At 53.6% G+C, this 22,142-nt stretch overlaps 9 protein-coding genes across 9 annotated transcripts; 3 read left to right on the forward strand and 6 right to left on the reverse strand.

The window, feature by feature from the left end:
• Nucleotides 1-995: 995 nt before the first annotated feature.
• Z517_12217 (uncharacterized protein) lies at nt 996-2,946 on the reverse strand (the record flags this gene model as incomplete). The annotated part of the gene is made up of 2 exons (XM_013422631.1): nt 996-2,884; nt 2,940-2,946. The coding sequence occupies 2 exons, from the start codon at nt 2,944-2,946 to the stop codon at nt 996-998; spliced, it is 1,896 nt and encodes a 631-aa protein (XP_013278085.1).
• Nucleotides 2,947-3,925: 979 nt separating this feature from the next.
• Nucleotides 3,926-4,936, reverse strand: Z517_12218 (uncharacterized protein; the record flags this gene model as incomplete). The annotated part of the gene is made up of 1 exon (XM_013422632.1): nt 3,926-4,936. One exon carries the CDS (start codon nt 4,934-4,936, stop codon nt 3,926-3,928), a length of 1,011 nt encoding a protein of 336 aa, XP_013278086.1.
• A 1,320-nt stretch (nt 4,937-6,256) lies between these two features.
• On the forward strand, nt 6,257-6,697 carry Z517_12219 (uncharacterized protein; the record flags this gene model as incomplete). The annotated part of the gene is made up of 1 exon (XM_013422633.1): nt 6,257-6,697. One exon carries the CDS (start codon nt 6,257-6,259, stop codon nt 6,695-6,697), a length of 441 nt encoding a protein of 146 aa, XP_013278087.1.
• Nucleotides 6,698-7,134: 437 nt separating this feature from the next.
• Z517_12220 (uncharacterized protein) lies at nt 7,135-9,210 on the forward strand (the record flags this gene model as incomplete). The annotated part of the gene is made up of 1 exon (XM_013422634.1): nt 7,135-9,210. The coding sequence occupies one exon, from the start codon at nt 7,135-7,137 to the stop codon at nt 9,208-9,210; it is 2,076 nt and encodes a 691-aa protein (XP_013278088.1).
• Nucleotides 9,211-9,700: 490 nt separating this feature from the next.
• Z517_12221 (V-type proton ATPase subunit B) lies at nt 9,701-11,449 on the forward strand (the record flags this gene model as incomplete). The annotated part of the gene is made up of 5 exons (XM_013422635.1): nt 9,701-9,796; nt 9,858-9,942; nt 10,008-10,063; nt 10,114-10,275; nt 10,325-11,449. The coding sequence occupies 5 exons, from the start codon at nt 9,701-9,703 to the stop codon at nt 11,447-11,449; spliced, it is 1,524 nt and encodes a 507-aa protein (XP_013278089.1).
• Nucleotides 11,450-12,170: 721 nt separating this feature from the next.
• Z517_12222 (uncharacterized protein) lies at nt 12,171-14,506 on the reverse strand (the record flags this gene model as incomplete). The annotated part of the gene is made up of 3 exons (XM_013422636.1): nt 12,171-13,911; nt 14,001-14,163; nt 14,266-14,506. The coding sequence occupies 3 exons, from the start codon at nt 14,504-14,506 to the stop codon at nt 12,171-12,173; spliced, it is 2,145 nt and encodes a 714-aa protein (XP_013278090.1).
• Nucleotides 14,507-15,021: 515 nt separating this feature from the next.
• Nucleotides 15,022-16,239, reverse strand: Z517_12223 (uncharacterized protein; the record flags this gene model as incomplete). Its single annotated transcript, XM_013422637.1, has 1 exon — nt 15,022-16,239. The coding sequence occupies one exon, from the start codon at nt 16,237-16,239 to the stop codon at nt 15,022-15,024; it is 1,218 nt and encodes a 405-aa protein (XP_013278091.1).
• A 1,328-nt stretch (nt 16,240-17,567) lies between these two features.
• Z517_12224 (uncharacterized protein) lies at nt 17,568-19,570 on the reverse strand (the record flags this gene model as incomplete). Its single annotated transcript, XM_013422638.1, has 2 exons — nt 17,568-19,107; nt 19,395-19,570. The coding sequence occupies 2 exons, from the start codon at nt 19,568-19,570 to the stop codon at nt 17,568-17,570; spliced, it is 1,716 nt and encodes a 571-aa protein (XP_013278092.1).
• A 706-nt stretch (nt 19,571-20,276) lies between these two features.
• Nucleotides 20,277-21,736, reverse strand: Z517_12225 (uncharacterized protein; the record flags this gene model as incomplete). Its single annotated transcript, XM_013422639.1, has 4 exons — nt 20,277-20,664; nt 20,714-21,177; nt 21,227-21,428; nt 21,480-21,736. 4 exons carry the CDS (start codon nt 21,734-21,736, stop codon nt 20,277-20,279), a joined length of 1,311 nt encoding a protein of 436 aa, XP_013278093.1.
• Nucleotides 21,737-22,142: the final 406 nt, after the last annotated feature.

The following is a 22,142-nucleotide window of genomic DNA, read 5'->3' on the forward strand; positions in this document are numbered from 1 at the left end:
ATCTCGCAGACGAGTCTGCTTGGCCTCTTCTCAGAAGGTGCCTGTCCTGTTGATGCGGACCTACATATGTTTCACGGACTTGTATGGAATCACGAAAGGGATTTATGGCCTGCGCCCCCCCTTTGTTTTTGGAATGCTTTGCACAAAAAGGGATACGAGGAATCGGGGTGATTTTGATGTTTGACACCAAAAATATCCAGTATCGATATGGACGGGTGTTGAAAGTACTGTAGCACCCCGCAGTGGTAGATATATGTATGTATTTATGTACGTACGTACGTGCGTACCTACTGTGTGTAGGTATATGTGTCTCGAAAGGAGACTCTCAGGCCGAGTCCTGCAATGAAAAAGGACAAGTTGTCGACAAGCGAAGAAAGTATGAGGCATAGTCTCTCGACTCGATAATTGGGACGGGACTGTGGACCATGTGGACCATGCCACTGATTTGATTTTATTGTGTCTGGACGAGGTACGCTGTCAACATACATACATACTCGGTATTAGGTAGACAGTGTCCGTCTTCATGTCCATATATGAGTCATATAGTCGTCGTCTACTATAACTCTCTTTCTCGAATCTCTATCCACCTTACAAATCCTAGTCTGGCTTAGCGCAGCCTCGCGCCGTCTGACTTGTCTCCCCCGTGCTCGCCTCGCGTAGCCTAGCCGAGCCTCGCCTCAGCGTCGACGTGCCGTGGGGATCTAACCGAGGCTTTGTTGATCCTCTTCTGTGCACCTCTGAGCTCCTGTACCGAGTACTGAGTATGTCAGCAGTCTTTTGGGACATATTGTATGCATCCCTACCATTGACCCCTTTTCGAGGGCGACGAGGGAATGGCTAGGGTTGGTTGCACTATATATGTAGTGATTAATTCCTGTTTTGGGTTGTTACGCGGAGCCTATATGAGTACCCCAGCCCCAAGACCGGACCATCATCATCTAGTCACCCCGAATCTATGTAGCTTGTATGGGGTACATACTCGCAAAGCATAGCATCTACAGCTTGACCTTACCGGCTTTCAGATCTTCCCACTCTTTTCGGCCATAGGGCTCGTACTTGTTGCCGCCGGGAGGGAGCCAAAACATGCGATCTTCAGGCCGAGAGGCCTCGATCTTGTCCAGATCCACGCCCTCGGCGCGCAGCCGGCCCTTCTGCAGCTTCATCGTCCCCGTATACTCCAGCTGCGGCACCGCCCGCAAAAAGATTGGCACGGCGTACCGCGGCAGCGTCGAGAGCAGGTGTTGCGCCAGGCCTGCCAGGTCCAGCTGGTCGGGCGAGGTGATTGACGAGATGGGCACGATCGCGGCGCACCCTGCGCGGCCATCGGCGTGGGGTACCTGCACGCCGTACACATTTGCTTCGGCTATTTGGGGGAACTTGCCCAGCACGTCCGAGACTTCGTTGGTCGACACGTTTTCGCTGCGCCAGCGGAAGGTGTCACCTAGGCGGTCGACGAAATATACGCACCCGTCGGGGTCTTGGCGCATCATGTCACCACTGCGGAACCAGAGATCTCCTTTTTTGAATAAATCTCGGATCATTCGTTTGTCAGTTGCGGACTTGTTCTTGTAGTATCCTGCAAACACTGTAGACGCAGTGGCTGGATCCATCTTGTGCACGACTTCACCAGGCTCTCCGTCCTTACAGACGATCGCGAAACCGTTCTTGTCACGCACGATCTCCTCGGTGTCGATGTCGATCTTGATCCTCTTTTCATTAGCGCCATTGGCGAAGTGCCAGTATAATCCACGTATAGCAATTGCGTTTCTGCCAAATTCGCCCCTGTTCGCATTAAAGGAGGCGCCCAAGCCATCCGTGGCTGCGTAGAGCTCGTTGATGGTGTCGATCCCGAAGCGTTGCCGGAAGGTTTCCCACACGTCTGGACGCATACCATTGCCCCATGCCTTTTTCACATTGTGTTGTTTGTCCAGCGGACTAGGCGGTGCGTTGATGAGGTACCGGCAGAGTTCACCCACATACTGAAGAATATCAGCATTGGAGGCACGGACTTCGGGCCAGAATGTCTTGTGTGAGAATTTGCGGCTGAGAACAACGGAGGATCCGGCAAAGATACAGGGTGTAAGGCACAGACCGTGTGCGGCGCCGTGATAGAGTGGCAGGCAGGTATACATGCGGTTGTGGGGTTTGAGTCTAAGATACTTAGCGATGCTGCGAGCGGTGTTGAGTTCGCGGCCGCGGAGCATAACCACGCCTTTAGGCATACCCGTTGTGCCCGAGGTGTAGATGAGACCGCCTAGATCGGTAGGTGCAATTCCTTGGTGAAGGGATTTGGGTATCGGAGTGGTGTCGGTGAGGGAAGAGATAAAGGGCTCGTCGTAATAGACTATTTGTACGCCCGAGGCTTGTAGATCACTTGCACATGGCTGTACTAGATCTTGTGTTGCCCGGTCGGCGATCAGAATCCGGGCGTCGCACAGCTTAACACAGTGTGTAAGGGGGCCAGAGGTCAGATTGCAATTGATGAAGGCGGGACAGGCACGAAGCCCTTCCAAAGCAAACCACAGCATCAGATATTCCGGACTGTTCCCACCGTCCAAGGCAACAATTTCTTGAGGTTTGACACCCAAATCTTTTGACAGCCAGTTGGCAACTTTGTGCACATCATTGAAGAATTGCTTGTAGGTCCATGATCGGTTCTCGAACATGAGAAATGTGTTGTCTGCGTTCTTGCCGGTGGCATGCTCTTCGAAGATGTGGTATATGAGCATCCGATTCTGCTGGTACCTCTCGGTCATAAAGGCCAAAGCTTCCTTCTGGTTGTGTGCCAAAGAGCCTGAACTGAGGTCATGGCGGATGAGGAATTTGGCGTCGAGGTAGGCGGCGGCAGCGAGGCCACCCGCAACGGCAGCTGCTACGGTGGGAACTGGAGGTCATGGTCAGTCGCAAGAAAGACAGGATGACAGAGAGGATAGACTTACGGCCCATTCTGTTGGAGGTGCTGCTACAGGAAATCGAACTGGCAAAGTGACATGGTCAAGTGAAGAGTCCATGATATATCGTTTCATACAACTAGGGTGATCTTGCGCGTGAGTCGGAGTCGAGCTCTGTGAGGGCCGCATTATCCGTAAACCTGCCGAGGTCGAGAGCAGAGAGACCTTGGGTGTTGGGAAGCCCAAGTGTCCGTAGTCTTCGGCACGAGCCCCACAGGCACAACCTTGGAAGTGATAGAGGGAGCTAAACCAAAATCACTGGTCATCTTTGCAGCAGCGGGTCTGGGGGCGGGTGTTGGCAAATCCTACCTGCCCAGGCTACCCCAGGGACGCCTTAGGCGACACAAGCCGCACGAGTCAAAACCGACATGAGTCTGAATGGTCGCGTCAGTTGCCCTCCACAGTACGTACCTCTTACACACTGACGCACTGACACCGAGGGCCGAGACGCCTGCGCTGCATAATAATCACTGCTATTATTTGTTCCCTGGTACAAGTACTGTACATTATTTCTGATTTGATGGTATTTTGATTTCAAGGCCGCTTGCTATATCTCAGCCTGGATCCTGGACGCAGCCTGCTGTCTTGTCACACAATCCTTCCCACGTGCCGATGTCCAATCCACCATGATGATGCTGCGTGCTGTGAAAGAGCTGGAGATCGCAGGTACAATCATGGCACTTGCAGCACCCGTCTCCTGCTTCCAACCCCCACCGCTTGCAACGCAAATTAAAAAAAGAAGAGGATACCCAAACCTGTGAAATCGTGTCGTCGTGATAGTCGTCACTGAGAATTTCCAGTGCCCTCGTGCGTGAAATCCTCAAACAAAGACCCTGATCCGCCCGTCGAAGGAAAAAAATCAAGAACAGGAGAAAAAGACCGCATTCTGCAAAGCTGTTCCTCACCACAATCACAACCACCACTTCTTTGAAATAGCTCCCATCCCGGGGCTCAGTCAGTCACAATGTTGTTCATCACCACAAGGGGTATTCCTGCCATATGTCTGGCTCCATGCTCTCGTCGTACCACATCTCACTGCCAATCACTGGTGTTCCTATGAACCCATCTCCTTCATGGATGACCATTCCCCCCTCCTCCATCATCATCTGCTGTTGTTGCAGCCATTCTGGCACAAGCGGTGCCCGCCACTGTCCGATTTGCTCCATCAACTCTGTTCCCAGAAAGAAGTTTCCGAGTGCCTCAAACTGCGCATCTCCGTCCATGTCAGCGTTGTTGACGTAAATCTCGTCGGGTCGAGGGCCCATGGAGAAGATAGGGCCAGCTTCATCAAGTGGCAGCTGCCGCGAGAAGGGCTGTTCTTGGAACGAGGTCGATGGACTAACGGGAACACGAGGGGGAGGAAGAAAGCGGCCGCACTTTGTCTTTGCCAGGAGGCTCTGCCTATTGTCGCCATTCCATTGCATTTCGCCATTGCTCGGCCACTTGGCGACCCGTCCGGGATACTCAGCTGACCAGATGGTGGGCAAACCCAATACTGGGCTGAGTCCATCGTTGAAGATCTTGCCATCCTCGCCAAAGACGGAGTGGATCTTGCGCTGAGACTTGGGGATTTTTTGACGAGCTTCAATCTGCGCCTTGAGCATTTCGCAATTCTTCTGCTGCTCTCGCTCGGCTAATGCCAATATCTCCTTCTTGTGTGTCAACCACTCGCCAACGTTTTGCGGAAAGATCGACGACGCCCCTGGACCCTGTTTCGTGTTGGCCTTGAAATGCTCCGGAGCAAAATGGCGGACTCGTTGTTTGACACGCTCGTATTCCTCCTTGTCCTTGATGGTTTGGCTTTTCCATGTGACAGAGGATGTATGGGATACGATTTGTGATGGAACGATTGCCAGCTCCTGTTGCTGTCTGCCGAAGAACCTCTGGGTGGCTAGCTCCTTGCTATCGACGCTTGCTCTGTCATCGAAGGTGGATAATGATATTTGGTCCAGCGAGACTCGCTTTCCCCTTCTCTGTGGACCCATGGAGGAGGATATGAAAGGTGATTGGTGGGGAGAATAGAAATTGTGTGGGTTGGAGATGGTTGGAACGAAGAATGTTCCGCAGATCCAGAGCGCGCGATTTCGGAGAAAGGGGACGACGTATCGAGGGGCTAGGGTTGCAAACCAGGTGGATGGTGTGGTTGCCTGGGAAGCAGAGAAGGCCAGTGAAGTTCACAAATTCACAGATAGGAAGCCCCTTGTCGCTATGTCAACCACGGGGCGGACGCTGGGAGATGGCTGATGGTTGCTGTTTGGGAGCGCTGGTCTGGACCAGCACTGCCTTAGATCTGTGTCAGGATGAGTTCCACGGTATTGCAAGGTAAGTCGTTCCTGGTAGACGTCGTGGTCTGAGTTGGATAATATCTACAATAGCGGCTGTTTATATCTAAATAGGTCGCGCTGCTCACAAGGGCATTCTTCCGCTTTAAATGATCTTTTATGCTGCTTGCGCTGCCGGAGCTGTTCTGTGGCAAGACAAGTCACTTGACCTTGGTACGTTGCTTGTATCAGGATGACTTGGACTATTGTCACAATAACTCCGAGTGAAGCAGGGCCCAACTTCGGTTTGCCAAAGGGTTTGCCATCGCCCTGAAGAACTCGAACGAACATATTCACTTTGATCCCCGGCGGATCCTCGGGCAGAAAGTACTCACCTGGCTGGATTCCCGTCGGTCGGTGTGTCACTAAGAGATAGCATGTGCGTGAGCGAGCAAACGCAGGTTGACGGGTATGACTTGTGCGGGTACAGAGGTGAGGGCGTGCGATAGCCATATCACCCGTACTGGTGATGATCTCGCATGCGATCATTTCCAAGTCATCGAGATTGCGCAGGAGATGAATCTATAATCGCGGCACTTCTCACAAAGTCTGGGGAACAAGTAGTGACAGGCAAGTGATATCTGAAGCGGAATTCAAAGGAAGCGAGCCAGAGTGGACATGAAAGGGTTAGGAGTGGACAATCTTGGTGATTCGGAACCAGAGAGTCCCAATATTGGTCTTGACGGCTGACCTTCCTCTTAGGAAGCAGGATCAAGCAGTATCAGGAATATATGGATGCTGTTCTTTGTGAGGGAGGTAGTGAGCCAACCAAGGGGGGAGGCTTGATGTTGGCAGCCTTGCACGTGATGACCTCCTAGATACGGTGAAGCATATATCTGTCCCTCCTTTACACCTCCGTACCTGGTGCACAGACGCAAAACGCGTCCTCCGCGTCTCCTCATCATACATTCTTTGTTCCTTTGGTTGTCAACGTGTCTTTCCCACAACGGCAAAATCTACCAAAGTGATCATCACAAGTACACTATGCCGGCAGTTGAGCTCCGTACTACTGTTCTCTCCCAAGAGACGAATGGCACAAGTCCTAATCCGCTACCGTCCCTTCTGCACACACCAGCGGGACTGGCGATTATGGAGATCCAAGGCAAAATCCATGGACCTCCGCAGGATCTGGCGACAGAAGATCCAGAACAGTCACCTGCTGTGCACCCTATTGGACGGCTTGAGTTCCCCCTATACAACCCCCAAGAAGCCAACGAGGGCAAGTGGATGAAGAAAGTCTATCTGTATGTCGGGAGGCATCAGAGATTGACTGGCGAGGTTAAGAAGTTGGCAAAACCCATGGCCGTCCTCCGCAAAGTCGATGAGAATGATCTAGGAAGTGAGGGGGAAGAAGCGCTGGAGATTGTGGATGTGGTCAAGTTCAGGCTGCTGTTCAGTGCAAGGCCAGAACCCGTGGGGGAATGAAACACGCGCGTATTCATCTTCGCCTTTGCCTCCGAGGACAAACGCTACTACGAAACTCCCGAGAGTACTGATGACAACCCTGGGATGCACTCGGATCAGACTTGTGCGGACAAGACTGGCTCTTATTCAGGGGTTTTGGAGGAGCCAATCAACAGCACCGACTCTAATCGGCCCTTTTCTGACCAAACGAAGCATCGACTTTTGCGCCAACAACTTGACTTCGATGCCAATCCCCACACAATCCTTTCTAGCCATACAAGGACAACGAAGACAGTCTTTTTGAGTGACAAGTTCAGCACTATCCACATCTGCTCGGCTGGCGGATCCGATCGAGTGGACTGATTTCCGTTCGTGGAAGCAGGTTTCTAACCGATGGACAAAGTAGGAGAAAATCTGATCAACCTCTGTTTAACATATCGCTACAGGCATCCTTACCAATGGACCAGCCTACTTCACCATCACCAGCGTTCTTCAGATGGCGTCCTCAATATCACCTTCAAGCAAGTCACGGCTGGATGAATGACCCCTGTGCCGCAGCCTATGATCCGTCGACAGGCATGTACCATCTGTTCTTTCAGTGGAACCCTCGACGAGATGAGTCAGGTTCGGTCGTTTGGGGTTCGATCTGTTGGGGCCATGCTACCTCGACGGATATGGTGAAGTGGAATGTTTCCCAAACCCCGAGCATCGAGCCTGGGGCTACTGTTGATGAGTGGTATGACGCGAAAGGGTGCTTTACAGGCTGCTTGGTTCCTACCAATTGGGACGGCGAGATTGGAGCTGGAAAAATGACGATATTTTACACTGGTATAAGTCGACTACCTCTGCACTATACTCTTCCATGCATACGACAAACAGAGACACTGGCTGCTGCTCACTCACTAGACAGTGGTCTCACATGGAATAAATTCACGAAGAACCCAGTCCTACTAGAGCCACCGTCAACCTCCAATGTGACAGGATGGCGTGACCCATTCGTTGCAATTTGGCCTTCCATGGCCAATCTCCTCGGCCACGATAGGAGCCAGTTATATGGAATGATTTCCGGAGGAATTAGAGACTGCTCGCCAGCTGCATTTCTTTACCGGGTCAATCCTTCAGACCTAGCAGAATGGAAGTTCATCGGTTCCCTGCTTGATGTTGGATTGAACCATTTTCTATCCCGCTGGAGTGGTGATTTAGGCATCAACTGGGAATGCGCTTGCTTCATGACCCTGCAGAACGAAAAGGATGATGAGAGCAGGGACTTCATCATCGTGGGCTGTGAAGGATCTCAGCCAAATGCTACCCACAATGAAGACTCATGCTTCATACATCGTCATCAGCAACCAACGGAACTGTGCCGCACAGCAAGGTCTCTGCAGTGGATGTGTGGAATTCTTCAAAGTACAGACGACACAATCTCAGACACCAATATACAAACCAAGCTTCCGAAAATGGACTACCAATTCGGAGGCCGTCTCGATCACGGCCTTCTCTATGCTGCAACAACCTTGCGTGACCCCCTGAGCAATAAACAAATTGTTTGGGGTTGGGTCACAGAGGAAGACTTGCCACAACGATTGGTCGATGAACAGGGATGGAGTGGGATGACGTCCCTGCCTAGAGAAGTGACACTTCTCACTCTAAAGGGTGTGACGGGTACCCTGAGAAGCAGGTTGCAAGATGTTACGTCGGTACAGGTTGAGCGTGAAGAGTCAAAAGACGGGGAGCAACATAAATTCAAGATTCGCACGCTGAGCATATCTCCAGCTCGGTGTCTCGATTCCCTTCGCAACAGCGCGAGAGTGGTTAGGCCTGTGCGTCGCTCACAGCACCTCAATTCAACGGGCGACACATTCATAGACATCCAGACGCACCGTTTTGAACTCATCTCAACTTTTGCCCTATCCCACGCTTGCGAGAGAATTGGGCTTAGCATATTCCATGAGCCTGGCTCACAGGAAGCTCAACAGGATGGAATACCCCCGCTACTAAGCTCGAACACGGCGACGACAATTTCTTTCCTCCCCCACAAAGAGACTGTCCGAATTGATCGACCCATCACCAACACCATCGATGGTGAGGAGATCAACACCGCCCCCGAGATCGCACCATTCACTTTATTCACATTCCTCCCTGATCAAAGGGACGAGGTTGGCCAGGTTGAAGCCGGGAGACACCTAGAGTCGGAGATTGAGAACTTGGAACTCCACCTCTTCTTTGACGAGTCCGTGCTCGAAGTCTTTGTCAATTCCCGGTGCGTGATCACGACGAGGATCTATCCACCAGGCAAGACGTGTTTCGGAGTGAGGTTCTGGGCAGAGGACAAGGATGGCGGAGAAGACATCGAAGATGACAGCAAGCAGAGTAGTACACCTCGACAGCAAGAGGGAGGAGGCCACACAGACCTCAAAGCCACGTGTTCAAAGAGTCAGCCGGGAACTGCGAGCAGGCTGTCTACAAAGTCTCGGATCGTGCAAGCCATGGCGTGGGATGGTCTGAGTGCCGATGTCAGAAATACGTTTCCTTGAGTCGACGATATTCAATATCATTTGCAAGTACAAAGGGGTCTAGAGGTCGATGTGTTGAGTAGAGAGAAGCGCTAGATATTTTAGCCCATCGACAAAGGGGACGTGGTTAGGTGGTTCCCATTCCGGCTAGCTGACTCGTCCATAAAGCGGCATTACTCTTGTCCCATTACGTTGTAATCTTGGCTCTGGGTCGCGATTGGCGGCTTCGCAGTGACCGCATCGCCAGCTGCAGCTGCAGCTCCGATTTGGTGTGTCCAACCTCGACTGCGAAACTCTCCTGCGCTGTTCTTCTGGAGAATAGAGATCCGTCGTCCTTAGTTGCAGCTGTTGGCTCGCCTGCGCCATCGTCCCTCTCCGATTCGTCCATTGGCCGTGGGTGGCTGCTGAGGAAGCTTCCTTTCCTCAAGCAAAGGGGAGTTGCTTCTGTCTGTGAACATTCACCCACCCTCTCTTTCTCTGCTATCGTCTTGCACCCCGCCAGGCTGCCAGAATGGCCGAGATAGATCATCGGATGGCTTCCATCAAGCCCAGGTTGAAGTACAACACAATCGGTGGTGTCAATGGGCCTCTGGTCATTCTAGACAATGTACGTTGACGAAACGGCTCGAAGCTCCGACGAATTGGTCGCTAACAGGTGGTCCTTCCAGGTCAAATTCCCCAGATACAACGAAATCGTCAGTCTAACGTTACCTGATGGGTCCTCGCGGTCTGGTCAAGTTCTCGAGGCAAGAGGTGTGTTTGTCACAAGATACAAAGCGCAGACAAAGTGGTGGAAAATTGACAAAATGTCCCCGCAGGCAACAGAGCCATTGTGCAGGTGTTCGAAGGCACTTCCGGCATTGATGTCAAGAAGGTGAAGATTTTATTGCTATTCTACACGACACCATACTCACTCAGGCGCAGACGAAAGTCGAGTTCACGGGTCACAGTCTGAAGATTGGCGTCTCAGAAGACATGCTGGGGCGCATCTTCGACGGGTCAGGAAGAGCCATCGATAAGGGCCCCAAAGTGCTGGCAGAGGACTATCTCGATATCAATGGAAGTCCCATCAACCCCTACTCAAGAGTATGTTATCCGTGGTTTGTTGCTGCCTCGATTGCTGACCTGGGTAAAGGTTTACCCCGAGGAAATGATCTCGACAGGTATCTCTGCCATTGACTGCATGAATTCGGTCGCTCGAGGTCAAAAGATCCCCATCTTCTCCGCCGCTGGTCTGCCTCACAACGAAATCGCCGCTCAGATTTGTCGACAAGCTGGTTTGGTCAAGCAACCCACGAAGGGTGTCCATGATGGCCATGAGGAAAACTTCAGCATTGTCTTCGCCGCCATGGGTGTCAACATGGAGACCTCGCGTTTCTTCACTCGGGATTTCGAAGAGAATGGCTCCATGGAACGAGTGACTCTGTTCTTGAACTTGGCCAACGACCCCACCATCGAACGTATCATCACGCCTCGTCTCGCCTTGACCACTGCCGAATACTATGCTTACCAACTCGAGAAGCACGTCCTGGTCATTCTCACTGATTTGTCTGCATATTGCGACGCCCTTCGAGAAGTCTCGGCCGCGCGAGAAGAAGTGCCGGGTCGTCGTGGGTACCCTGGTTACATGTATACCGATTTGTCCACCATCTACGAGCGAGCCGGTCGGGTGGAGGGAAGAAACGGTTCCATCACGCAGATTCCCATCTTGACCATGCCCAACGATGATATCACCCATCCTATTCCCGATTTGACGGGCTATATCACTGAAGGGCAGATCTTTGTTGACCGTGGACTGCACAACAAGGGTATTTACCCACCTATCAACGTTCTGCCTTCCCTGTCGCGATTGATGAAGTCCGCCATCGGTGAGGGGTTGACGAGGAAAGACCACGGTGATGTCTCCAACCAGCTGTACGCCAAGTATGCCATTGGCCGTGATGCCGCAGCCATGAAAGCCGTCGTCGGTGAAGAGGCCCTCAGCGCGGAAGACAAACTCTCTCTGGAGTTCTTGGAGAAGTTTGAGAGACAGTTCATCGCGCAGAGCCCGTATGACAAACGGACTGTGTTTGACAGCTTGGAGATTGGTTGGAACTTGCTCCGTATTTTCCCCAAGGAGTTGCTCAATCGGATCAATCCCAAATTGCTGGATGAGTTCTACGCGAGAAAGGGACATGGAAAGAAGAGCAACAAGGACACAAGGGACAACGAGGGTGGGAACAAGCAGGTGAATGGGGAGCCCAATTTGTTGGATGACTAAAATAGGTCAGGAGCGAGGATGGAGCGAAGGACAGTCCATGCTACCGACCTGGTTTAGAGGAACTGAGAGCATATTGTGACCGAGTAACTGCGTATGGTCAGTGTGATCAGCTAGACAGGAGCTTTGCCGTTGTCGCAGTAATTGTTTTTGGGGTGGAGGCACGACGGTCTGAATATGATTAGTTGGAGTCTGCACAGAATATGTCCATATAGAGCAGCTGTACCGGTGATTAAAGAGGACTGAAGTCGAGGTATTTTGCTGGAGAGCGGGTCCAGCAGTAGATTTACATTCTATATATGTGCATGGTGTGTGTACAAGAATGGTAGAATGGATGATTAAGAAAGAATCGATGCTATTGTTTGAGTGTATAGCTACCCATGTAGTGCTCGTAGGTACTGAGGTACTGAATTTGAGGTAACAGTGTTTGCCAGAATAGACCTGGTATAGAAAAGAATAGGAAGGAAAAGACCGCCCTCGAAAAGGGACAGGCTGGTCCTCTAATACGGTGATAATTAAAAGGAAACATGATACCCCTCTCTCTCTTGTGATTACTCCTCTATCTGGATATTACCTAGGTGTAGATATGTACATTACATTATGGATGTATCTATGTATAAATGGGGGAACAAGAATAACGTGTAGATCGAACCCCCATCCGCCCATAGAAGGGGAGCAAAGTGAGAAAAATGAAGATGAAGATGAGGATGAAGACACTCTCTAACTATAGTTCCCGCGTCTCCTCCACGGTAGACAGATTCCGCTGAAGTTGCTGCCGGCTCGGCGTGGCTTGTAGACGGAGTCTGTCGGACGGTGCTGTCGGTGTCGCTCCGCCGGTGGAGGTGGCTGTGGTGGTGAAGTCTTCAGATGTGGAGCCAGGCATGTCCATGCCCATGCCCATGCCGGCATTGAGGCCTGCGGCACCCCCTGCAGCGGCGGCGGAGGAGATGCCGCTTCCACTGACACCAACGTTGACGCCGGCGCCGGGATCAGTGAAAGAGCCGGCAGCGGCGGCCGTGCCAAACGGATTGCCTGGCCCGATGGCTCCAGGGCCGTTCATGCCCAGTGTACCGTTGACGCTTCGGACGCTGCCGTAAGCTGACCTTGGGGGTCCGAGGAGCGGTCGTCTCTCGTCGTTCGCTGCCGCTGCCGCTTGGGCTGCGGCGATTGCTCTCTCCCTCTGCAGAGCGCGGCCCTTGATGTCGACGTACATGACAAGGGTGACGCCCAACACTAACCCGGCGGTGGCGAGGCCGAGATTGATGGGCTCCGGGTCGTCCTCGAAGACGTCGTGCAGCAGGGCCTGCAGGCCGGACTGGGTGAAGGTGAAGAGGCCCGAGAGGCAGATGATGGCGCCGTAGACGGTGCCGAAGGTGGCGTAGCCAAAGATCTTGGCCGCGTAGTCGGACATGGCGCTGTAGTAGAGCGGGCGGAACAGCACAAACAGCGTCACGTTGGCGTAGGCCGCCCAGGTGGTCGGCACGGCGCCCAGCACGCCGATCAGCGTGCTCAGCAGCACCAGCAGGTTCAGTACCGCCACCGTCGAGGTGTGGTCCAGCAGGGCGCCGATAAAGGGCACGGTGACGATGCCGCCAATAGGCAAGGCCAGGTCGAAGAACTCGATGATGCGCGTGGCCTGTTCGACCGAGTTGAGCATGTACGAGTACTGCGAGAAGATGGTGGCGATGAAGAAGTTGAACCGCGCCATCTGCAGCACCGTGAAGAGCGTGATGAGGACGAACCACGGCGTGCGGATCTGCTTGCTCGCCGGCAGGCCGTGCAGGATCCCCCACACGCCACTGTTGACCTTGATCTGGCCCTCCTTCTTCTCGTGCTTGTTCTGCTCTGCGGGCGTGCCCAGCAGGTCGTTGATCGAGGCGATGGACTGGCGACGCCGATTCGCCCTCTCGGCCCGCACTTGCATGACCTCCATGGCGCCGTCGAGCTCGTCATCGCTGTCGTGCACATCCGTCGTCGGGTCCTGGGCCTTGTCCATTTTCTCGGCCAACTCGCCCCGAGTCTGGTAGCTGTGTGAGGGCATGATGGTGATTTGAGACACGAGGATGAAGATCGGGACGATCAGGTAGACGGTGAAGATCTGCCGCAACGAAATGGCGCCGTGGGTGTTTTGGTAGAGGATTCGGAAGATCAGAAAGACACTGGCTGAGGCGTCGAATGCGCCGGTGACCAACGCCAGGATGAGACCTTGGAATCGGGGAAAGGCATTGGAGAGGTGGAAACTGGGGACGAAGGTAAACGTGCCTCCGAGAGCGAGGAGGAAGCTCGCCACGATATAGGCATCAAAAGGGAGATCCGAGGCAAAAGCCATGCAAATACTGCCAAAGACAAGGAAGATGGAGGAGATGATGCCGCAAACGCGTGGGCCGTATCGATCGAGGATGCTTCCTACCAAGAGAGCAGAGATGTTTGTGGTGACGGAGGCAATGACAAAGGTGAGATTTAACCTGATGGAATGACCTTGCTCAGCTCAGTTCTCCCAGATAAGACTCAACAATAGCGAGCAAATTGAAAGGATTTTGCGTGCTTGACTCACCTTTGGTCTTGCATATAGCACAAGGGGACATTCTTTCTCAGTTCGTCCTCGGTGCACAGATCTCTGTATGTTCCCTCGGCGAGGAGAATGGTTTTGAGAGCGTCAAAGCCAAAGACAATGCCGGACGCCAGGACACACGAGATCACACCGACGGATACCTGAGCTATATGGCGGCAAGAGACGTCGTCGTTAGCTTTCTGTTCATTTCCCACGCCTCTATTCCCTCATGCTTTCGTCAAACTCGTTGAGTTGGGGTAGAACTCACCTATCCTCATCCCCCTCGACACCTCGTATGCGGCAATGGGCTCCAACCTCTCGGGAACCCCAGCGTTCTTGTCGGCGCCACCTGGAGGGAGAGGGTCATAGCTGATTGACAGGGCAATACTGGGTTGGCGTGATAGCCTATGGAAACTGAGCAGACTGGCCCGGTCATCGAAAGCCACGTCGCCGGGCTCGGGCTCGTGGTCAATGCCTTCGAAAGAGGAGACATGTTGGGCTAAGGACATTGGTGGATATCCCGAGAAACAAAAATGGCGACTTGGATCACAAACAATACGACAACGATAGTAGAGGTGGTGGTTGTTAGAGGTCGAGATATTAATCCGCACAAGGCTGAGCTGAGCCGAACAGGGCGGTGAAACAACGAGGACAGCCGTCTCTTAGTGGTATTGCACGAGTGTAATACAAGGATGCCCTTTGGGTTGCTTTTCTGGTTGTTGAGCTTGTGAAGTGCTGTTACTGGTGCAGAGAGAAACTCTGCCAATGGTTCCATCCGGGCGGCGAGGACCGAACGATTTTCTCCGGAATGATGCTTCCCACCAATGGGAATGGGTAAAAAGCGGCCAGAGTGAGAAGGGCAATAGAACCGGATGTGCGGTGACGTCACTTGCCAGCCATCCATGCTTGGCATGTTTGGCAGCGAGGGGCATATACATCTCGACATACCGACAGGCCCGAGTACATGCAATTCTACCACCACTGTACAAGATCAACTTCTCGTGTCAGTGTCACAAGGCGGTACCTACAATCCCTCACTATCCACCCTCTGCCGAAACTCCAAGATCTCCTTGGTCAACGCCTCGCCCTGCTCTAGCGCCATCATATGCACCCCCGGATCAACCTCCTTGTACACGACCAGGGTGCAGCCGCCCTTCTCACAAGCCTCCTTCAGCCGGGTCATCCACTTGGGTCCTGTGCTCAGATCTTGCACCCCGCAGACCAGCAGCACGGGACACTTGATGCCGCCGCTCTCCAACCGATCCAACGTGTCTAGCCCGCTCATACACCGCCACGCGTCGCCCCAGTCCTTGACCGAGATCCTCTCGACGCACGAGCGTGCATAGCGAACACCCCATTCGTTTCGCGCGATGGCTTCGGGCGTGAACCACCGGATCATCGTCTCGGGGAGGAGGGGCGACACTGATCCGGCCTCCTCAGCCCTGGTGGCCCGGGTGACCCACGACGGCTGGCCTTCACCTGCGGTGGTGATGAGGCCGACCGAGCGTGTGGACTGTGGGTAGTTGAGCGCAAAGTACTGGGCGACGGCACCGCCGTAGGATTGACCGTAGACGTCGGCCTTGGGGATGCGCAGCTTGTCGAGCAGACTCTGCAGATCGGCGGCGAGCTGGGTGAGAGACTGCGCCGAGGGAGCGTGGGCCGCGTAGCCATGGCCTCGCAGGTCATAGGAGATGACGCGCAACTGGCCACCACTGCCATCACCGGCTTTACTCGCCGCGAGACTGGCAAAGACGGCATCCCACATCCTCCGATCCAGGGCCAAGGCGTGAATGAGCACGATAGGCACCGCCTGCGTGTTCTGAGGATCCGAGTCGCGCACCACCGTCTTATGCGTCGTACCCTGGTCGGCCCCAACTAACACCTCCTTCTCCAGATGATGCAGCCTGCCGCGCAGCGACTTGAGCACGCCCTCGACGCGCGCCCGCACCGCGACAGCCCGGGCGGCCCCGACACTGAAGCTGGACTGGAAGACGACGTTGTGGATCTCGGACTCGGTGGCACCGTAGTGCAGCGCCGTGGCGACGAAGTCTTCCAGCGTGGTCGTCGTGGTGTCGGCGAGGGCGAGGTTGCTGCTGCTGCTGGTGGGGCTGGAGACGGGCGCTTCGTGGGCGATCTGCGCCATGAGGCCCAGCAGGGCGCATTCGCGGTAATTGAGCGACGAGGTTGACACGAGGTCGAGGAATGCTGCGGGCGGTTTGAAGGACGAAGATGGTGCTGCCATTTTGTCTTCTTTTTCTCCTTTGTGTCAAGTTTCTTCTACAGATGCCCTGATCTTGTCCTTTGGGGGGTTGGTTCGTCCCCTTGATTTTGGTTTTTCTGCCAGTCAAAATAGGTCCCTCCACCCCGCGCAGAGGAGAAGTAATACTTCCTCGTCAGACCACTCGAGGAAAATTGAATGTGGAATCAATTCCCAGCCCCGGCCCAAACACTGAGCAAATAGAATGGAAGAATGAAGAAGATGATCCTCAAAGGAAGGGTAGCCAGTAGTAAAATGTCCAAGACGACAAGACGAAAGACGACCAAGGCCCCCGCCTTGCCCCCAAAAAGAGCCGACTCGGAAGTAAAACAGATGGTACCGCTTTACTCTCTTTCTTTCTCTCTGGGTGCGCGCGCGCGTGTGCTTGTTCCGTAGAAGAGACCTAACTAAGAATTAGAAAGACCGGAATCAACAACACCTTTTCTTTGCCCCTCTGCTTTTTCTCCCTCTCCACCTGAAAGCAGTCCTGCGTAATCCTCAATTGGGGAAATGGGATAGTCGAAGGTTTTTTTTTTCCCTTCTCAGAATGTGGAGGGTAATATCGAATCGCGTCGAGTCGGAAAACGGCAAGTGGGAAACGAACAGAAAAGGAGGATAGGAATAGGTATAGGAATACCGAGTAATTGGGAGGAATCATGCATTGCGATTATTCAGCTCCCGATCGTCTTGAGTTTCTCCTTACTCGTGGGTAAAACCTATGGACCTCACAAAGTACGAGTAATTGGGTAAACTTGTGTATCTGGTTCTGGTGCGGTACTACAGCAAAGGGACATCTCATATCCTTTGACCCTTTCTATACTATATTACTCACATGGATAATTTGATATCAACCACCCCTACCACTTCCGCTACCGCTGCTGCTGCTGCTGATTCTACTCCTTGATCACTAGGCCGGTGTAAGAGCCAGAGACGAGATACAAAGTCGGAGGTGGATTTGTGTTTCGGAATGGGTTTGGAGCAAGAGTTGGAGAAAAAAGCCAAGTCAGTGGCTTGTCAGTCACATATCTGAGCGGAGTTTGACCGGCCGAACAAGTATGTCCCGAGTACGCGGTATTATGGATTTGTACCCCAACACACAAGGCTGGACGAGGCTGACAAAAGCTGACTACCTTGACGACTTCGCACCCAGCACCTAGTATGCCAGACCCAGCATGAAGCACCATACGAGCAGGTATTAGGTTGGCAGACACAAGCCCGAGTGGAAACCTCATTGGCTCTCTGACTCTCTCTCCTCTCCTCTTCTCCTTTTCTATGGACGAGAATATGGAGGATTATGTATAATATATACCTTGCTATACTTGGCCAGTCCCCTCCGTTAACACGCGCAATTTCTCCCGAATGTGCAGCGTGGCCGCATCACCCTCACCGCGGAGCATGCACGACGCATCCAGCGCCCATCGGAGCCAGTATACTGCATCGGCGTCAACTCTAGCGCCAGCTTCTCCCTCGCTCCCGACACTCAACTCGGCTAACTCGCCCATGTCCTCCATCGCGTACGCGGCGCGCGTGTCGGGAAAGTTCACGCCCTGGAGGAGCTGGTAGTTCTGGATGACGGACGAGCACAGCGCGCGCGCCACCGTGGGCTGGCCGAGGTCCTTGTGCACATGGACAAGCTCGGTGAGAGCGATGCATAGGTCCGTCATGACTGCGGTCGTGGGCCGGTGTTGGTATCGGTAGAATATGTCCGCGTCAGGACGCGTCGATGATGATGATGACGATGATATTGCCAAAGTCAGGCTTAGCGCCTGTTCGGTCGCCTCGACCAGGATTTCGCCTTGCTGCTTCGCCGCGTCGAGCCGCTTGGACCGCCGGAGCAGGCTGACCAGCGAGCGGTGCACGGCAAACGTGGTGTGGTGGTGGCGACCCAGCGTCTGGGTCAACACCTCCAGCGTCAGATGCGACGCCGCCTCCGACACCGCGGCTGCTCCGCCGAGTTGATTGTCCTCCCTGGCCATCTCGCGGCAGATGACGGCCAAGGGATGCTGCGGGGACTGCAGCTTGATGGCCGCCATGCCGGCAAGATAGCGCAGCAGCGTGCTCCGCACCTGTGGGTACACTCTGGTGTTGACGGGTGAGAGCACGGTGAAGACGCTGTTCAGAAACAGTTGCGAGGTGGTAAACATGTCGTCTCCGACCAGCGCGCAGGCCTGGTTTAACAGGGGCCACGCCAGGTCGGGGCATTGCTTCTTGAGAAAGTAGATGCCGGACTTGACGTTGGACCAAAACGCCGTGGCGTGGCCGTTATTGTCGATGGGCACGGATTCTGCCGTCGAGGGGTCCATGACTTTGAGGTAATACGTCCGCGTCTGCTGCAGGATGAGTTCTGCGTTGAACTGGTTCTTGGGCGGGAAAATCGGTGGACTTGGGGTTGGAGTAGGGGTAAGTGTACCGACAGCTAAGTCGTCAGAGTGTCTGGCGTGGTCGGATTGCGACGACGAAGGCGTCAGTGAGAGGGAAGTCGTATTCCCCGATCCAGCGGGTGTGGCACTGGATACCTCCGAAGGTCTCACAGGGACGCGAACCATGTCGTCGCCTCCGCTAGAACTGGACGAAGTAAGAGAATCCTGCTGCTCGTCGTCGTCGTCTTCAAAACGTGTCCTGTGAACCTTCTGCTTCGGCCGCGCACGAACCGGCTCCACCCCACGCTTCGGATCCCTGAGATGTCTCAGCACGCGGTGCAACTTGACCGGACGGCCGTCGAAGGTGATTTGAGAGGCAGGCCGGTTCTGGAGGTGCGCCTGGGCGATGCGCGCGGCGAGCAGGTCTTTTTCCTCGGCGCGGTAGTTTTTGCGTATGTTCCACTGGTTGAAGCGGGTGTTGTACATGCGTTTTCTGTCGAGGTGGCGTTAGTTTGGAGAGTGAGAGAGCAGGAAAGGGAGATGGGAAGAAAGGGGGAAGTATCAGTGTGTATACACATGGATATGGATATACATAGACCAGAAACACACACATATACTACCGTATATCCGTATGTATGTATGTCTAATTATGTACTCCTTATCCCCCCTTATGAGGTCCACCACCAGCACCACCGCTGACACCTCCTCCTCCATCAACCAAGTCTCATCCACTGACTAGTAACTGGCCCCCCGGGGGGGGGGGGGGGGGAAGATACCTACGTCGCCTTGAAGCGATACTCGCGCTCCATGATCCTCTGAACCTCCTTGAGCGGCAGCTCCCGGTCGCGGTATAAATGCGTGATGATGGCGCGGTGGGCGAGCCATTCCTGGGGCGTCTGCGGGACCGTCGCCCTCGCATTTGCGGCCGCGGTCACCGGTCGTGAGGGGTCAGCCATTGTAGCGGGTGAACGAGGGGTTCTCCTTCTAGCGATCCGGGTATTCAGAAGCGGAACAAGAACAGCAACAACGAAAAAATGCCCGGAGAGTCTGAGTGGAAAGTGAGCAGACCGTGATGAGCTGAGCGGAGTGGTGGAGCGGTACAAAGGTTCCAGACAACCAGAATACACGGCCAAAGGCGAGCAAGAGCGCGAAGGATTCGGGTTCGTGATCGAAAAGGGTTCAAGATGGTTGGAATGGCCTTGATATGAGACCGTTGTGATATCAAACTCCAAACTCCCATTTGACCCGTGCAGGTCTGTGTTTTCACTTGTGCAAGTAGTCGCTAGTTAGAGTAGGACGAGGAGTACGAGGAGTCATGCGACATAGCTTGCCTGCATCTTCTGTGGTGATGATCCGGATGAGGCTGTGCTCGTGCCTCTGAGTGGCGAAGCCTTACCAAGATATGCGCTACAAAATCCCCGTGCATTAGCTGCCACACAGATCAACCAATGGAAAAGACATCCTCCACCAAAAGTTTGCTTCACACCATTCAATCTGCTTGGACAATATAGTGTCACTCTCACAAAGCTTGTACAAAAGTACCGCCCAGCACAGTCCAGTCCGGCCGCCCGTGGTATCGTCATCCCAAAGACTCGTAGCTTCCCCTGGTCATTTCTTCCCACTATTGTACAAGATATTACAAGGCCGTGGCATCCTCGTCTCTCATCTGGCATGTGGCAACGTTGGACCCGAACTCATCATTGCCTGTCTCATATTCCCCTCCTCGTTTCCGTAGTTCACAACCCGTTTACTCCCATGCTTGCTCACTGTAACATTTGCTCTCGTGTCGTGGGAGCCAAGCACTCGGCGATTGTGTTTGGCCAGCGCGAGTGCTGGTGTGGTCCTATCTGGACGACCAGCTCGAGGTCCAAAGAGAGTGGTTCGAGTCTCCTCCCAAAGCGTCTGACAAGCCGGCAAACTGGTCACAATGTAGATGATGGTATTCCAAAACCCCTGCAGTGGAAGCACCAGACCCGAAGCAAAGTCGAGTCCGAAGACAGAGTCATCTGGCCAGACCAGAGTATACACTCGGTTGACGGTGGAAGGAACCCTGACTTTGTCAATCCAGGCAGCTTATGAGACGTAGAACAAATACATACCATGTGCAGAGGAGAGCAAGGAAGAACAACATGGCCGTTTTGCAATAACTCATAGTCGCCTTGTTCGCGTCCAGTGTTCGAATTGGTGGTCTCTCCACAACCACATTGGTGTTTGTTTGGTCTACATTTGTAGATGGCGCATCCTCGTGGTAGGTGTTCCGTGGGGACCTCAAATTGCGCTGCTGGTTCGGTGTGTGCGAATGAGGCACTTGACTGCTGATGGTGACCTCATACGTCTTTGGAGACACAGGAGAGGTCGGCAGTTGATTCATTGCATAGCCGTTGGACGGAATGTCGGCTCTGCCCTCACTCTGATTCAAAGAAAGGAGGTGCCTTCGCCAACGAAAGACTACCACGCCCACCTTGACGTAGATAAACATGGTCACAAGAATGATCAGCCACACTGGTCCATAAAAGGTCGCGATTCGGAGCGCATTCCACTCCGTCGAGACCCAGCACCAGAGCTGTGAAAGAGTCAGCCAAGACAACATCCATGGCAAAAGACACACATACCACTGCATCCCCATACACTTTTCCCTTGCCGTCAGAACCGACAAACAAAAACACCAAAGCTGGCACAAAAGGAAAACCATAGCAGGCTCCCAGGTATCTCCACTCCAGGCCTCGAAGTTGCGACGCGTCGTACTGTCGAAAGAAGGAGAGGTACACATTGCACGCCATGGCGAAGGTCCATAGCGCATCAGCAGGCAAGAACCTATTTCAGCATGAGCAAGGCCGACAGAATGAGGGGCAGCAACAATCTCACCAGTGAATCAAAAAGCCCTGGAATTGACATAACGGGGATGTCACCCCCAGCTTGATGCCAGACCTCGCAATCAGGGTCGCCACATTGGCAAACAGGTTCCCCCATGCAGCATAAAACACCAGTCGATTGATGGGTTTCCGAAACTTGCTGTCTGAAAGAAACGTCGCAATAATGAATGCGGCTCCAAAAACAGAAAACACAGAGGCCACTCTCTCAGCCGCCACCAGGGCATGGTCCTGTGAGGCTGTAATAGCCATGTTGAACGCGATATGGAGGCTGCGACCAGACGAGCATACCGAACAAGCTCAAGAGGGTCCAAGATCAAGACTTTGCGGGTTGCGGGGGAATTGACCTGCTTTTGTCTTTGGCTGCATCGATATGCCACTGTATGTATAACGTCTGTGTCCCAGGGATCCAGTGACCCAGTGACCCAGTGATCCGTAGTGTCCTCATTCACTGTTTGCCACAGAAGTGGCCAAGGGGTTGCAACTTCACCCGTCTCCACAACCACCACCACTGAGGTCAGAAATTTTCGAGAAGCAAGCCGTCTCCGCCAGGGCAACTCGGTCGATTCGCTGACATGTGAGAGAGACAATGACTCTGCCGGGGTCGGTCTGGGGACAGAGGACGGTGGTCGACATTGAAACGGCTAGAATGTATCGG

Source organism: Fonsecaea pedrosoi, assembly GCF_000835455.1.
Source record: "Fonsecaea pedrosoi CBS 271.37 unplaced genomic scaffold supercont1.9, whole genome shotgun sequence".
Taxonomy (NCBI): domain Eukaryota; kingdom Fungi; phylum Ascomycota; class Eurotiomycetes; order Chaetothyriales; family Herpotrichiellaceae; genus Fonsecaea; species Fonsecaea pedrosoi.